Source organism: Anas platyrhynchos, chromosome 12 (assembly GCF_047663525.1).
Source record: "Anas platyrhynchos isolate ZD024472 breed Pekin duck chromosome 12, IASCAAS_PekinDuck_T2T, whole genome shotgun sequence".
Taxonomy (NCBI): domain Eukaryota; kingdom Metazoa; phylum Chordata; class Aves; order Anseriformes; family Anatidae; genus Anas; species Anas platyrhynchos.
Genome location: NC_092598.1, coordinates 9,396,545 through 9,412,608, shown reverse-complemented (window position 1 = coordinate 9,412,608; position 16,064 = coordinate 9,396,545). Strand labels below are relative to the sequence as shown.

The 16,064-nt window shown below is 41.3% G+C and overlaps 1 protein-coding gene across 3 annotated transcripts in view; it reads right to left on the bottom strand.

Annotated features, from left to right (window-relative positions):
- The window catches only part of CDH5 (cadherin 5), a 31,153-nt gene extending 17,756 nt beyond the window's left edge, over positions 1-13,397 (bottom strand). For 2 of the 3 annotated variants that reach the window (XM_038185585.2, XM_038185586.2), the window contains exon 1: positions 1,706-1,807. In XM_038185585.2, coding sequence (XP_038041513.1) covers positions 1,706-1,792 — 87 coding nt within the window. In that variant the 5' untranslated portion in view covers positions 1,793-1,807. Of the gene's footprint in view, positions 1-1,705; positions 1,808-13,178 lie in introns of those variants that run through there. The other variant, XM_005019999.6, reaches the window with a different exon arrangement.
- Positions 13,398-16,064: the final 2,667 nt, after the last annotated feature.

Here is a 16,064-nt window from a genome sequence, read left to right as displayed (position 1 = left end):
GTCAGGAAAGCTGGAAACTAAAGGATTATTGATTATTGAGCTGGAAACTTAATGATTGCTTTTGCTAACAGGATCTTGGTTGGAGTCTGAACAATGCAAATGCAAATGAAAACTCCTTTGCAAAAATGAGAGTTTCATCACAGCGGAAAAAATTAACAAAATTACTGATAAATGAATAATACAGGATAGGATATATTCCGTTCTGTAGTACTGGAAATTTTGCTGTTTCTGGTTGTTAGTCAAACCTCAGCTGTCACGCCTGCAGCAATGTAGATGCAGGGAATACTAAATATCAGAAATACGGTGTTCAGTCAGCTGTGAGAAACGGCAAGCCCAAAGGAAGGCGTTTGGCCCAGCTGGGGCTGCCGGGCCTGTGGGATGGTGGGGCAGGGCCCTCCCGGCCTGGCTGAGTGTTCTGGGGCTTTTTGGCTGGCCCTGTCCCTGCAGCCCGCTGGCTGTGTCTGTGGGCTGTGTCAGTGGGCTCTGCCATCTTGTCCTGCGTGGGCCACGCTTTCTCAGGAGGCTGTGGCCGTGGGGGCCGGCGTGCAGCAAGGACCTGTGCTGCCCTCAGAGGCTCCATGTGGGTGCGGGCTCTGGGTGCTCAGCAGGGTGGCTGGTGAGGAAGAACTGGCTTGCAAGAACAGCAGAGGCATTACAGACCCCACGAGAGCACCCCGTGTTGATCTACCTCGGTGTAAAAAGTGAAAAAGTCTCACTGGAAAATGACAGCTTATTGGATCTGAAATAGTTTTCCTCACCACATGGCAGGCTTTCTGTCCAAGGGATCTGTGCCGAATGTCTTGTGGTAACTCGATACTTGTAGGCCCAAGAAAATTTTCTTGGCAAAATTTTTACTAGAGAATTTAACTTTGGATAGCTTTAGTTTTAGTATTTTCATCAATATTTTCATTTGTCTTTCCCCTTCCTCTGTGCCGCTCCCCATTCATGTTCATAAGTAGCTCTGTGAAAACAATCTGTTAAATTTGCACTGGATTAATCCCAGCAATGCAGAGTATGCAACACTTAAAACTGAGATTTTTTCAGATGCAAAAATTTTGCTTTGTTACGTCGTCTAGACACTTCTAAAATTCCTGTGCTTAATGAAACCACGTTGGACTTAATGAGAGCAGAATCTGACCCAGTGTGAAGTACCAAAACAACACTGCCTTAGAGGATCCACCTTCACCATTAATTTCTGTCTAATGCTTAAGACCAAAGGTAAATGTGTGAATGCATTAAGCAATGAGAAACAGAAAGGTAATCTATTAAACCTTAGAGGGATAAATTATGTATTTTTTGCAATGCCTATAGCTTAATGCGTACTTAGCTTGCTTTGCAGAAGGAGCATGTTTGGTAAGCAGACAAAACATTATGAAAAGAAAGTAGCTCTAGCAGTACCTAACACTACATTTCAGGTACCTTAACTGGCTGTGCAAATGTGAATCGATAAAGCCTCCTCAGTTCTCTGTGCAAAGTACTGCAGCTAGATGAAAAGCTATATCCCTTTCAAAAGGTACATTGGAAGCACAGAGGAATTAAATGTTTTGCCATCTCCTGATGGTGGACCAGTGTCAGGAGTAGCTACAGTCTCGGATTTTTTTCTCCCAATTTTTTCATCTCATAATTAGACAACATTGCTCTAACCAGCGTCTAACAAACCCAGAGAGACAAGGCAGCAAAGCAATCACATAGGTATAATTGTTACCTGCGCTGCAGTTTCTGATTGGCATCTAACTTGCAAAAATGCGGTCTTCCTTTGCTCCCTTGAGCTTACAATGTGAGAATAGTACATGGGGAGTTCAGTGAGAATGGGAACTATGGTAGACCTTCAAACTTTAGTAACATCACTGAAAAAAACGGAGTAAATTGTGCAACATTTACTTGGAGCAATCATTTTGTGTTGCTCTTTCAAATATAATTTTTTTCTGGATGGTTACTCAGCGTTTCTCGTATTTCTGATTAAAGCTGTCATGTCTCATGTTCTCAACAATATACAGTGATTCATTTCAAAACAGGTCTTTCCTGAGATCACTGTGCTGCTTTTTGGTTTCCAGATTATTGAACTGATTTAAATGTGCCTAGTGCCCGACTACCTAGTATTATATTTTTGATTGTCCTTCTGTCATCTTTATGCATCTGAGAAGTGCCTTCCACTGATGACTAAACAGTCTGGAGTGCAAATGCCTACCCGAAAACTGATGATAAAATGACTCTTTATATGCATGATAGTACCTTTGAGTAAATAGCTACTCTGATGACTAAACAATCTGGAGTGCAAATGCCTGCCTGAAAACTGATGATAAAATGACATTTTATACTTGTGATAGTACCTTTGAGTGAAAAGCTGCTCCAGCAATATCTTAACTAAATGTGCTACTTTAAGAAAAACCAGATGTCACTCAGTATTGTGAGGGCACTGCTGTGTGGTTTTGGTGTAGGTCAGTTGTTGGTGTTGATGATGCAGCACTGTATCTCAATATAGCTGAAGAGAGAACTCAGCACTTCTGATTTTGGCTCCTGTTTTACCTCCTCATGTTCCAGGGGAAAAAAACGAATAATTCTAATCTGAAAGTTCTTCATGATTTTAGCTCTAAGTTTCTGGTGGGTCTGGGGAAAATATATCAATGATTTTTTCCCTTACTGTTTAACTTACCAAAAATGTTTCTCCTGGATGATAAAAACTAAAACTTCCTCTGATGGTTGGATGGAGTCCTCAGCCAGGACAGGTAATTCTTTCAGAAATGAAGAAATTTGTTTATAAAGGAACTGTAAATTACTATGTGCATGCTGAAGATTTATTGCTTTTGATTAGACGGAGAGCCCAACGCTCTGCTCCTGAATGGACAGCAGAGTCAACAAGAAAGGTTTCCCTGCCCTGACAAGCAAAGGACACCACACAGAGTGGTGGAAAGCAGGCAGCCAGACAGGAGTCCCAGTCTCCCTGTGGTTTCTGCTGTGGAGCTGGATAAAAATGGGGAGGCAAGCACTTGTTTGACAACAGAGCTACCCTCCAAGCTAGTGAGAGAATGCCCATGCACTGAAGAGGGTGAAAAGAGGTAATGAAACCTACAGTAATGTCTTCCCAGAGCTTCCTGACTCCCATGCTTGCATTTCAGCAAGTGACTTGCTGACTCTAGGATTAAAGAGCTGCAGGAAATACTGAGAGTGGCTATGTGAGAAGGCTGAGTGAGTCACACAGCAAATGCGAACTGAAAATTACAAATGTGTGGTCTAAGAGAAGATTTGCTGTAAAGAGAATGATTTTAGAGAAATGAGTGAGGAAGAAAGTTATAAGGGGTCACAAAGATCTCCTTTGTTCCTTGCCAGGAAGCTTTTTTGGAAAAGGGTTATTTTGGAATAGGTTTGCATTTTGTTTGCTAAATGTGACCTCATCACAGACCTGAAGGAGAAGCAAGATGAGTCAGGTAGGATCTGATCCTGAATCTGTAAATTCGGACTGTACTGGAGTTTGTTTTACATCAGTGATGTGCCTGATAATATTTTAGCTGGCTAGATTAACAAAAACAAAAATGTCAGCGTGAGTGGGAAAAGAACAGCCTACAGGAGGCTTTGCTTATTTTGATCTGTGAACAGTGCAGTACTACAGAAGCAGTCAGCTGTTACAGCAGGCAGGAGACACTGTGTTTTGTGCTCATCCATGTTGGCTGGACTTCTTCTCTAGGTGCATAAGAGTCTTTTGGAGAGCTGGTGTCTGTTTCTCTGCCAGCTGGTCCCTGGACAGCAGCTGCAGTGACAGAGTAATGACGTGCTCCCAGCTGGGATAGGAGCTCATTTGTTTTTGAATGTGGCTCTTGACTGTAGTGAGGTGAGGAACATGCCACTGTGGACACAATTGACAGTACATACTAAGGTTTGGTGGTTCAGTGATTTCTCTCTTCAGTAAGAACAAAGAATAGCAAACCTCAAGGGAATTTTTACAATCAGGTATCTCCTAGAGATACTTGGGCCATATTTCATACCGTTTCTAAAATCGAGAAAAGCTTTTTTTTTTTTTTTTTAATTTCAATTTGTTTGGCTTAGATCTTGACTTACCTGTCTGCATGCCACACATACACTTCAAATGAGCTCTGAATTGTGTTTCTGTTAGAATTCTAGGCAACCTCAAACAAACCCCTTTTCTGGGTCGATTTAGAAGAGATGGGCTGATAATTTGTGCCCAGTTGTTCTGTGATCTTTAGGGAATGGCAGCCTTCTGTGGATAGCGTCATTCAGATACCTCCGTTTGTGGAAATGAATCCCATGTCTAAGAAAACATCTGACTGTATTTTATATACCTGTGTAGTATATATGAAATCTGGCAATTTCCACATAGGCCAGGGGTAGGCTATTTTTTTCCCTTCGTACGTGGCATGCCAAAAATCTTACATAATAAAGTTATCAAACCAAGAGGGACTACTTCTGTGATTCACGTGCACGTGCTTTGATTCCAGTTCCAATCTTGAACTAAATCATTTTTCTGTCAATCTGCAATAATATGTTTTTAATCTGAGTTTCTTACTTGTAAATCTGATAACTGAAAAGCCAATTAAGTGCAAGTTTTAATTAGTGGGCTGGTCTCCCCATGAACTTTGAGAAAGCATTATTTTTGGAGTAAATGAATAATTCTTGAATCACTTCAGCTGTTGACAGTGGTGCATTATTTAAGCGAAGGTTGCTTGGTGAGGATGGCATTTGTGATGGAGACAAAACAATACTTCGAAAGCATTAAAATGAGGAGTTGTAACAGCACTGACTGGTTTTTGTTCTTCCACCCAGATCAGTTATGCTGTATAATTGTCATTTTAATGGATTACTGTTTTCCTTTTCTGTAAGCATCCAGGTATGTTTAGAAAGTAATCCACCAGCCTTAGTGAAACTGGTGGCCTTCTCCCTCTCCCAGGAGACAAATACTCGTGAAGGTCTGTTATAGCCACACTGAATCATTAGGTGAGTTTTAAGAATCTTCCTAATTTCACACTCTCAGCATGCAGATCATGCATCATGCCAGGTGCAGAATCAATGTCTTACTCATTTTTCACAGCAATATTATTTGTCATCACAGAGGCTATAGAGATACTTGAGAGAGAACCAATTTGAAACTGAACAGATAGATGAAACACTGAAATACTGCTGGACTGGTGCTGCTTAAGAGTTCTTAAGATGGACGTGCTGCTGTAGTCACATAATGCTTTACTACAGATGCCTTCCCTGAAGTGACAGCAAATTGGATTACTGTGCTTTAAAGAAGGTATTGTCCTGTCTTTCTATGCATGAAGTCTTTCAGTTCACATACAAACATGGTAGTACAAAATGCAACAAGGGATAAGGTGGGCTTAAGCAGAGGACCTACCTTAAGTGTCCAGATTAACCAGAGTTAAAATCTTTTGATGCTTATTTGTGATCAAACAAGATTATTAAGCCATTTTGTGACCCTTCATTGCTAATGAATATAGTATCGTAAACAGAAGATTTTGTCTTTCTCTTAAGAGTTGATAGCATGGACAGCATTGAGTGTAAGGTCATAAGCCTCCTGCATCTCTGTACAGCTCCTGAGCCTCGGGTGCATGTATATGAGGGCTGAATGAGGAGCAGAAGTATTCTGGTGTTTAGTGGTTGTGTCCAAGCCCAGAGTTGGAGTTTGGATTTCGGTATGGGATATTACCACCTCGTCAGCATCATGTCACAGATCTCTGTGCTTTAGTCATTTAGAAGGTTCCATTTCTTGAAATGGGCAAGCTCGTAGGACTTATGAGCAATATGATTTCTTTCCAGATGTTGCAGGGATGAAACTAACAATTAAATAACAGAAGATTTGTTCTTGGCCACATGTCTTTTGATGACAGTTGCCAAATGCTGTTGAGATCTGAGCTATTTTGAGGGGTTTACTTTGCATTAAATACAGCCCTTCTGTTCTGAAATGAGCTAATAAGATGAGTGGAATAAACCCTGCCTGCAGAATTTGGAGGAGTAAATATATTTTCCCTGTGAATTCTTTGTCTGAAATAGAAAGCTAAGAGAAAAATCTTTCCCATCTAGATTAATTACTGCTAAGGACACATGCTGGAAATGGTGATGAAGGGCCAGTGTTTTGCACAGGCAAGGAACCTGTTCTCTTCTGTGTGTGCAAAAAGTATGTTTGATGATGCTCTTGCAGTCAGGTGTACTCGTTCCTGAGAAGGGTCTGACTGACAAGGAAGAATGACTGAGTCTCTGTCAATCTCCTTGCCACTACCTGCAGTGGCAGTAGAGCCGGCCCCTTCCCTGCTTTCTTTCAGCCAGTCAATGTTTGTGTAGCCCAGGCTGCGGCAGCTCTGGCAGGAGAGGCGGAGAGGCAGGTGTCTCAGCACCCAGCTTTCCCCATCCCAGCAGCTCCCACAACTGCATCGTACGACTTTGGGGAGCGGGGCTCTGAGTGAGAGGGGGACAAAGGAATCCTCCAGTAATTATTTGGTTATCCCCATGCAGAGATGGAACAGTTCTGGTATGTTGGAGGTGCTTGGAATTGCTAAAAAGGTTTCTCAGGCATCTCTAACCAGAAGCTTTGTTTGCTGCAATAAATGGTACGTGCAGTTCAGAATTGATCTGTTTTGATGCTGCCCCCTGGTTAGCTCTGCTGTACACAGAGTTCAGCTGGAGCTGTCACTGAATGTTTAAGAGTTTGTCCAAGCTAAGAAAAAAAAAGGTGTTCTCTGAGAATAATATATTATAAAGCTTTTTCCACTTCCCCTTTGTTTCCAGATAAAGCTTTAGTATCACAGAGGCTTCCAAGCACAGAGCTCCAACTGAGGAGCTTTGATTAAGGAAAAGTCCCCATCCTTTGAGGAACGGTATGCAATAAATATAATTTTTTTAAAGTACAATGTAGCTGTGTTTGCTGCAGATAAGATTTTTTTTTTTTTTTGACATTTCCTTCAACAAAAGCTTGGGAGCAAAAGGATCTGTCTCTAGCACAAGCATCATGCGCAGGTCTCAGTAAGGGATATTTATTGTGCTAACTGTACTCTGAAGCAGAGAAGGCATGTTCAGCTGTATGTGTGTTCTGATTCCCTTGTCCAGATTATGCTACTGAGTAACTTAATGCATTGGCATTGCCTCTGAAAGTTATTTTTTTGGCAGATAAAGAAAACATATACATAAATCTAATTTTCTGGCTGGGCAAGAGGCTAGAAAAACAGGGTGTGTCTGGATCTGTTTTGTTTGGTTATTAGTATTCAGTATTTTTCTCCCTTTTAAAATGTCCAATTCAAATGTCAGTTCATTCTTCTCTATTTCCTGCCCTTATTCAACCAGACTTCCAGACCAGGCTTAATTAACTTCAAGACCTTTTCTGCCAACCCCTATAGTTACAGCCTTTTTCTGGAACATTTCCATTGTTATGCTCTCTGTGTGTTGTGAGATGATACAGATGATATTATTGCTACTTTTATGAATTTACAATGAGCCTTTCAATATTTTTACTTACAGCTACTTACAGATTAGCTTTTGGAGTTCAGAAAACCTCAGTGTTGAATCAAAATAAAACTAGGGAAGCAAATTTCCAGCTTACAATGCTGAAGAAGCGAAGCTGGAAAGCCTGGAAATTCAGTCCTCAGACACAGGGAAGCTTCAAAAGATGAGGAAAGCTGTTGTAAGTTTTATGGCAGACTTCAGAACTAGATTGTTTTCCCTAAGGTTTCGTTTCCAGGTGGAAATTGCTGTGATTTAACAGTGTTGTGTTTTGCTCCATTATCTGTGCGCTGGTGTAAGTAGGTCATTAATCTAATGAATTTCACAACCCCAGCCCAGAGGCAATGAGGAAAACCCCCACCTAAGCCAAGCTTCCTTCTTCCTGGAACAAATCCCAGCTGTGGTAGGTGCTGGGTCAGCATGTAAGATGTGAGGGCAGGAGTGGTCTTGTTTCAGGGCAGGTGGTGCTATTTACACCTGATCTTTGTGAAAGTGATAAAAGGGAGAGCTGGGGGCTTTCACCTGGCTGACCCAGGGAGTTTGCAGCTCCCACATCTTTGCTGGTGGGAGCCGTGGTGGTGATGGAGCCCCGCAGCTGCTGCTACCCCGCTGGATCTTGGCATGGTGAGCACCCCTGGGAGCAAACAGCTTGAAAGCAGGCTGACTTTGAGGGTTTGCTGTCTGAAGCTGAAGCACAGCTGGAGATACTGCTTAAGCTGAGGTGGGGAACTCTGACTCTCAGTTAGTGGTACCTAAGTGGAACGTTTATTTTCCCCACTGCTCCTGTTTGAATTGTGACTACCGAAAACACTTTTCTTATATGAATGAAACCTTCCTCTTCATTTGAGGAAGGTGAAGACCAAACCATAGAAGGCAGATAATAAAGCTCACCGTTTCCCAGCAGGAAAAGGACACAATATTTTCCAAAGAGAAATGGGCCTCTTTCTTCCTGTTAAAAGCTTAAGTCATCTCCAAGTGCATTTACTGGACAGTGCAACAATACTAATCCTGAACTTCTACCAAGGCTGCTGCTGGCAAATTGAGTGTACAAAGCAAGTGTGTTTGTCCCTGTTATCATCTTTGAATAATGAACCCATCCATGCTTTTTATACTCTCTTTCTGCCTTGCTTCTCATTTTCCATGTAGATATGTGTTTTAGCTGGAGTGCATTTGGATGATATTAAAATATTCACAGTGTAGCAATATTTGTTATGTTTTAATGACAGCATAAATCCCCCTATCGCTAACAGAACTGAACAAATAGGCAGTATGTACTATTTAATCGTAGGTTTGGAGTCATAGATCAGGTGGTGAAAAAAAATCTGTTATGTTATTAGTAGTAATGATTGGTCGGCCTAACCCTAACACGAGTAAACTGGTTCTCTGGCAGACAAATCCTATTTATCTGAAAGACGGTGACAGTAAAATCCAGTCAGATACTACAAATCTCTGAATACAGCTGTAGGACTGGAGGAGAGGGAAGGGAGTACCCCACAAAATCAAGGGGGAAGCTGAGCTAAAACTCTGTGCCAGTCGAGACTGTGAAGCCAAACCTAACACAGGAACAGTTCCCATCAATGGCAGGATTTCCTATCGTTCGCAGGACAGCAGCACTAGGCCCTTAGTCTTCTCAAGCAGCATGTTTTAAGGTACACTTGGCGCTCCTAGAGAGGATTTCCAGACAACAAATTCATAACAGATAGTATCATAAAAGGAAGGGGAAAAGGAAGACTGATCCTACCAAGGCATTGCTCAGAAATGTGGACACATAAAGAATGTGACTGTCTGTATCCTCCAGACATACCGTGGAAGTGGAATTTCCTTTTATACTGTCCTACATAACCAGGACAAGGGCCCGTGTGTGCTGCAGGTAATGCACCTTGTGCCCAGCGAACATCCCTAGGTGGCAGGAGGACTGCTCCTCATGGTGCAGGGCCTGGAGGGCTGCTGCTGACTGGTGAAGGCTGACAGTGGGCTTTTTAAAAGAATGTGTAATAGAGAGGGCCTTTTCTCCTCAAGTTTTGGCAAAAGATGGTTGCAAAATCCCATAGGAACAGGAGGGTTATGGTGACAGCTAGGCTGAGACAAGAATGCTGTTCTGGGATTTTGAACCACGAAGAAAAACCCTGCTGAATTTACAAGGTGTCTGCTTTTGGTCTACCTCTGACTATCGTGGTGCTCTATTCAGGTGTCATTCCTGACGTTTCAGAAAGCGATGTTAAGGCAGAAGAATACTCCTGCCACTCCACTCGTCCTTTGGAAAGGTGTCCTGCAGTTTCTGTACTGTGTACCAGGTGACCATGCTTGTCTTTCATCTGAAAAATCAGTTATTTTTCACTATCGACTCTGGACCCTTCTGTGGAGGTTGCCTGATAACACGTTCACATGTAGCTCCTAATCTTTTGTAAGACAGTTTTGCTCCCTCTCACTCTGTCTCACAAAAACACTCGTCTGGCGGTAAGTCTGCCAGAGTGTCCATCCACCTGCTTGCCTCTTTGTGGTTTACTGATTGTAAAGCTAGGTTACGTGCAGAGTGCCAAGACCGAAGCAGGCAGTGTAAACACCTGCAGTGGATGGATGTTTCTCTCTTTTCCCTGCCCTGAAAAACACAGTTTTTGAGCTTCACCAGTGCTTGTGGGCTTTAATTAAACACGTAAGGGGGCACGGCCCTAGGTCTTCTTGCTGCCTGCCCAACAGCTGTGTATGGCAGTGTGTGTACAAAACAGACTCGAGGCACAGATAGCATCCATCTCAGTAGAGTGCTACAGAGAGAGTGTACATAAAATACTCAGCAAAATCTTACAAGCAGCATTTAGCTTGTTTTGTGCTTATCAACAGATCTGAAATTCGTATTAAGAGGAGCGATGCTCAGGCTCTTACTGAACGAGAAGGCTGACTTACATCCCCGTGTGGAAGAATCATAAGTAGGATCTTGGCAATTTTTTATTGAACTTTTTGTATTTTGAGACCAGACTCATTGCAAAATTTAGGAGGCAGGTGGAAGGGGTGTGGTGAGTGATGTGCATTGATTTTGCACATCGTCAGTCCCGGTGTTAGCCCTTCTGGTGGGTTTCCTGGGCCTGCAGTGGTCCTGGATCCCTTATGGCATGGCTGAGGACAAGCCCTGAGCAGGACGTCTGCCAGGTTCTTGGTATCCAGCTGGGGATGCACTAAGGTCTGCTCTCCTAATCCAAATTCTGATCAGCTTTAAAAAGGGGTGTGTGGGGAATTTTTACACAACTTTTACCATAGCGATTGTGAGCTGGTCATCTCTCTCTTTGTCCTAGCAAAGCTCCAGTTTACACAAATAATCACTCTTTGATGTGTTCTAAAGTAGAAGGGAAACCAGTGTATCAGTGGGAAGCTGGAGGGGGTTTTTGATTTGTAGACATCCAAGGATAACAAAAGGAAAGGCAGTGATTTAAAAAAAAAATAAATCACCAAAACATTTTTGTTTTCAACACATTTCTCACAAATAGAGAACCTCTTATTTTTTCTTTGGTACTAACACTTAAGCCTCTGAATTAAACTTCTAGAACCTGAGTAAAAACAGAATTATGGACAAGTGACAAAAATAACCACTAAGATCACTTAAAAAAAGCTCAGTTGCTAGAAATAATTCTCTATTCTGTGAACCTCTGCCTTTTTAGAAAATACAAAATATTATCTGGACAGATAAAAGCTTGTAGTTCTGTAAACATGTAACCAGACCAAAATAAAATGAAGTTTTTCAATTTTTCATTTGAAATATTAATTAAAACACTGATTTGTGGATATGCAGTGCAATCCTTTGTTCCATACAGCTGTAAATCAGGGGAGCCTCTAAACCATAACCAGGGATTTTCACCTATATCCTGTTTTCAGCTGTTTCATTCAACAGAGGCAGGATATGAAACAAACACATCTTTTCTTTTGGCAGCAAACCCATTAACTGTTTAGGTGGAACCTCCTTTGTCTGAGCTCTCTCTTTAGCAGTGAGCCCAGTGGATAGCTCTGTGCAAGCTACAGGTTACTGAATGGCACAGAGCTGCCTCATGGCTTACTTCCAGAGTCAGCATTTGCTTTAAAATGTTTAAGAAACAGTTTTATGATCTTAATGTTAAAGAGCAAGGCACTGGGAAGTATTTCTTAGTGCAGCGCAGCTCTAGCACTCTGAAAAATAAACCCGGTTCATGGACAAAGCAGGAATGATTTGTCGAGATTATCTTTTCCTTTTGTTTCATTTGTTGTCTTGTTTGTAAGTTCACATACAGTTCTCTAGTTACTGTACTAGTCTAAGGCTTTCATATGCTAAATTAAAGCTTTGTCCCTTTCTCCTGATGGTCATTTTTTTTTTTTTTTTTTTTTTTTTTTTTTTTTTTTTATGTCTGAGAAGTAACTCCTGGAGATACCTCAGATGAATTGCAAGTCAGCATTTCTGTGACATGTTTCTGGTATATTGGCTGTTGTTGCAAGGCACAAATTAACCTGAGATGAGAACCTTCTGTAAATCATTGGAGTATCCTTGCTTTTGTCTAATATTTTTCTCCTACAAACATTTATAACACCTTCTGCTTTCACAAATGCTGATATGATGATTTATAATCAATGGAAGCAGGAACGCATTGATTAACTACACCTTCATTAACTGCAGTACCAACCAACTTTCAGTGCTTTCAATAGCAGAAAATGAACAGATTTTCTCACAGAAATTCATCTTCTTCCATATCTTTTTTCCTTGCATTTCTTTCCTTCCTTTATCTTTATTACAGCGTGACAACCGGCGCTGTAAGGTGCTGTGTGCACTGACAGCCCTGCTACTGCGGACTAGAATTCTTACATAAAAAGCAGTATCAGTTCATCTCTTATGCATAAATGCTTGGTTTCTGCAAGCTGTACAGCAAACTTGTTAGCTCAGGGGCTTGCTACGCTGTCTGTAGGAAAAGATAAAAACCTTTTCAACCAAATTTTTGCGTCAAGCCACCATTTGTGAAATACCTTGTCAGAAAAAAATGGTTTGTTTTGGACCTATGAGCTCAAGAAACTTTTAAAGGAAGCAAACAGGGGCTGTAAAACCTGGTAGTCTAAAGTTGAGACTTGAAGAGAGCAAGGCACTGAGGTGTTTATATAAACTCTCCCTATAAGCCCTAAGCACCTCTCTTAGCAAGCGCGCTGTGCCAAAGTTGGCTGGTCTGTGTGGTGGCTTTCACCTCTTCTTGGCATTTTAATGATCAAGTCAAAGCACCATTTAAACACCAAGGGCAACCCTCGTTTGATGGAACATGCTGTGTCAAATCTGAGCCCAGCGTACACCTGCGTGCTACAAACTGTACCAAGCCTGTAACTCTCCACACAGCAGGTGAAATCATCTCATAAACGGTTTACAGGTGCAATTTGCAATGTAATTTCTGTCTTTTTTCCATATTGAATGAACACAGGCAACATAATCTAAATATTACAGAACAGAACTACAAAGAAGCGATCCGGGACCATTGTGCTATAGCCCAGGAAGTTTAGAAATTTTCCTCTTCCAGTGTAAACTGGGAACAGCTCTGCTGTTGCCTACACTTAATTTGGTTTATATGATAGCAGTATTAGGCCCAAAGGCTGGTGTGGATAGGTATTAAATTCATAGCCAGTCCACTGTTACTACTTAAATTCTTTAAAACGTTAGAAGGCATTTTTGGTGGAGATAAGAAATCTTTACAGTTAACTTCACAGCTGAAGGACAGCAAATACCGTTTATTCCTTACCTGAGTCAGAGTTGGTGGAGCTTCAGTTTGTTCCCAAATGAGGCAAACTAAAATCAACAGTATCCCGAAATGTTAAGCAGGGCAAAGAAAGTGAAGAACAAACAGAAAAATCCACTTCTCTTTTCGTTGAGCAATACTGGGAGTGTTCGCAATCCAATCTCCAAGGTTTTCCATCTGGGAGTCAGCCTTTTCCCATCCTGCATCCCGGCATCCTGTTATTGTTCCAAGTCTTAGTAATTCAGAGAGAAAAGGGAGTGGAGGAAACAAGATAAAGTTAGCCTTATTATTTCTATACCGACTTTATTTGTTGCTGCCTCTGATGAGGTAGCTGAATTAAAGGAAGTTGGCTTTAAGAGAGACACAAAAGTCAGTAAGTTATTTAGTGTCATTTTGTAAGGAATGTTATAAATTATAAAAAATGATACCTTAAATAGTGCCTGATATTTGACCAGCATGGGCTATGCCTGTTTTGCACAAATGTGATATTTTAAAGCCATTTGGAGATGTCCTTTCTGGAAGGATTTGTGTATCCACAAGCAGAAGAGCTGAAGCCCACATGTGAATGAGACCAGGGTTCTTGTAAGATCCATCTTACAAGAATGTGAAAATGAAATTTAACACTATTTTTCCCAGGTAAAATTGTGACGCCAGATGCAGGACAGTGTGGGTGGGCCTTGCAGAAAGAGAAAGTGTTTGAATCATCCTGATCACGGTTGGTTTATGCCTCTAGACTACTCAGGCCAGTCAGGAGGGACAGATGCAGTGTTTGCGTTCTGTTACTGGAGCTGACTGGCTGTGCATTTCACAGATGCAGGGAAGCTCTCCAGAACCTCAGTATTAGAGACCTCAGAGTCTGTAATATTGTCACTTGCATGAGGCTTTGGTTAGGATATTGCTCAGTGAGGCCAGTCTGGTGATCCCGTGGGCTGCCTTACAGCCTAGCCTGAGCACCCAAAGCCTGTGGGGCTGGGGTGCCTCCTTCTGCTCCACCTGCTGTTGCCTGACCCCTGCCTGCGTGTTAAAACCAAGCACAAAGGTGTGCCACTGGCATGGTACAGGACAAGTGAAAGAGGATTATTATTTTTTTTTTTTTTAGTATATAACACAGAAAGAAATCTAAGAAATGTGGGACTTAGCTCAAAACCCACTTGTATTTTTTAAACAGTTACAATAAAAGTAGACAAATGTTCAACGTATCTTAAGTAGGACTTTAAATAATAATGATCCATGGTTAAATATTCTCTTGCTCCTATTTGTCATCACATCCCAGCACAGGTGATAGGATTGATTTCCTAGCTTTCTAGAAGGCTGAGGTTGGTTTTATTATTTCACATTTTTATGATGTACAGCAGCAGAGATGAATGGCGTTTTAAAAATTTTGATACATTAGTTATTCAGAAAAGTTAAGCAACTAATGAGAAGACATTTTTCAACGTCCTATTTAAGGAGACCAACTAGAATTAAGATCCCTTACAAGAAAATAAGCCGTTCCTATTTCGCTGCTGAGAGAAGAGCAGGGAGGATGCTGATAGGGGTTTTGCAGGGAACTGCAGCTATCTGGTCAGGATGTAGCTCAGTGATAAAGTGGTACCCACAGCAGACAGCTGTCCCAGATATGATTTACTTTTGCAAATGACTTCAACTGTATTTACAACCGTTGCATAGCCTTTGATGTTTGTATCTGGGACTTGGGAGTAAGCATGCTATTTAGCTAATCCAAACAAAGGATGAGGATAAGAGAGCCCTTCATGTCCATTACCCAAAGAAAGAAAGGGGAAAAGCACTGTTTTCTGTGCATGCCCTGAGGCAGCAGGCCTAGATTATCAAGGTTTGTTTTGATGCCTACTAAATAAGCTTTGTTTTCGGTGACTTGTTTTATCACTAGTGAAAAGTTCAAGGAAAAGAATGAGAATGCTTCTGAAGGCATTTTCAGCATGCTCTGTTTCAGAGCTCAGTAGAGTAACTGAAAACCATGAGCTCTAAGGAAGATAATTTCATTTAAATTTTAGAAACCTTATGAAAATCTCAAAGTCTTCCATATTCTGTTTAACAAATTTCATCTGTACTGAACTGTTTCTTTGAAGTTTTTTTCTGGCTATAAGGAAATGTGCACTGAAATTTTATGGAATGAGCAACCTATCTTTGCAGCCCTCTCAACAGAAGGCAGAGCTCCTAATGGTTCAAACCGCCTCATTTCCTCTATTTAATCCCATGTATTTTAGGTACCGCGCTTTCTAGGTAGTGAATTTCATCAAGTTTTCAAAGCTGCTGACACAAAATACTAGCAAGGAAGTTTCCCTGTAGACTTTCAGACTTTTTATCATTACTATCAAATCGTAAGGCTTTGGAAAAAAAAAAATACTTGCTTTTGCAAGCAAGGAGGTGACGTTTTAAACAAAATACTGGGAACTTACATGAGTATTGAGAACAGAAAATGTCCTGTGTATGATTAGACATCAGCAGGTGTATTTATCCTCTAGATTCCTCATTTTATATTTGAAATCTTATTTAATGGTAAAACTTCTGGAAGGGAAAGGAATGAGTAAAAAAAGAAGAGCATCCTTAGCATATAGGAACTTCCCACTACTCAGTGATTTGTGCTAGGGATGGAGCTGGTGGGATGAGCAAAAGGAGGGAGAATTATTTAATCTCATTTCACAGCCATAGTCTGCTGTTGTCAAGTTCCTGTTCCAAACGCCACCAAGTCTTTTGCATTGTCTGTTCAGCACTGCTGTGCAACTTCTTGACCTCGTTATATCCATCCATTCCCACTGGCTCACTTGCTCTTTTTTTCCCAGAGTTGTTCTCACAGATGTTTGTTAGCTGCTTGTTTCTGAGTTTGTGGCACCTGGATTAGATGTGCCTGGTTCAGATCAGCATCTCTTC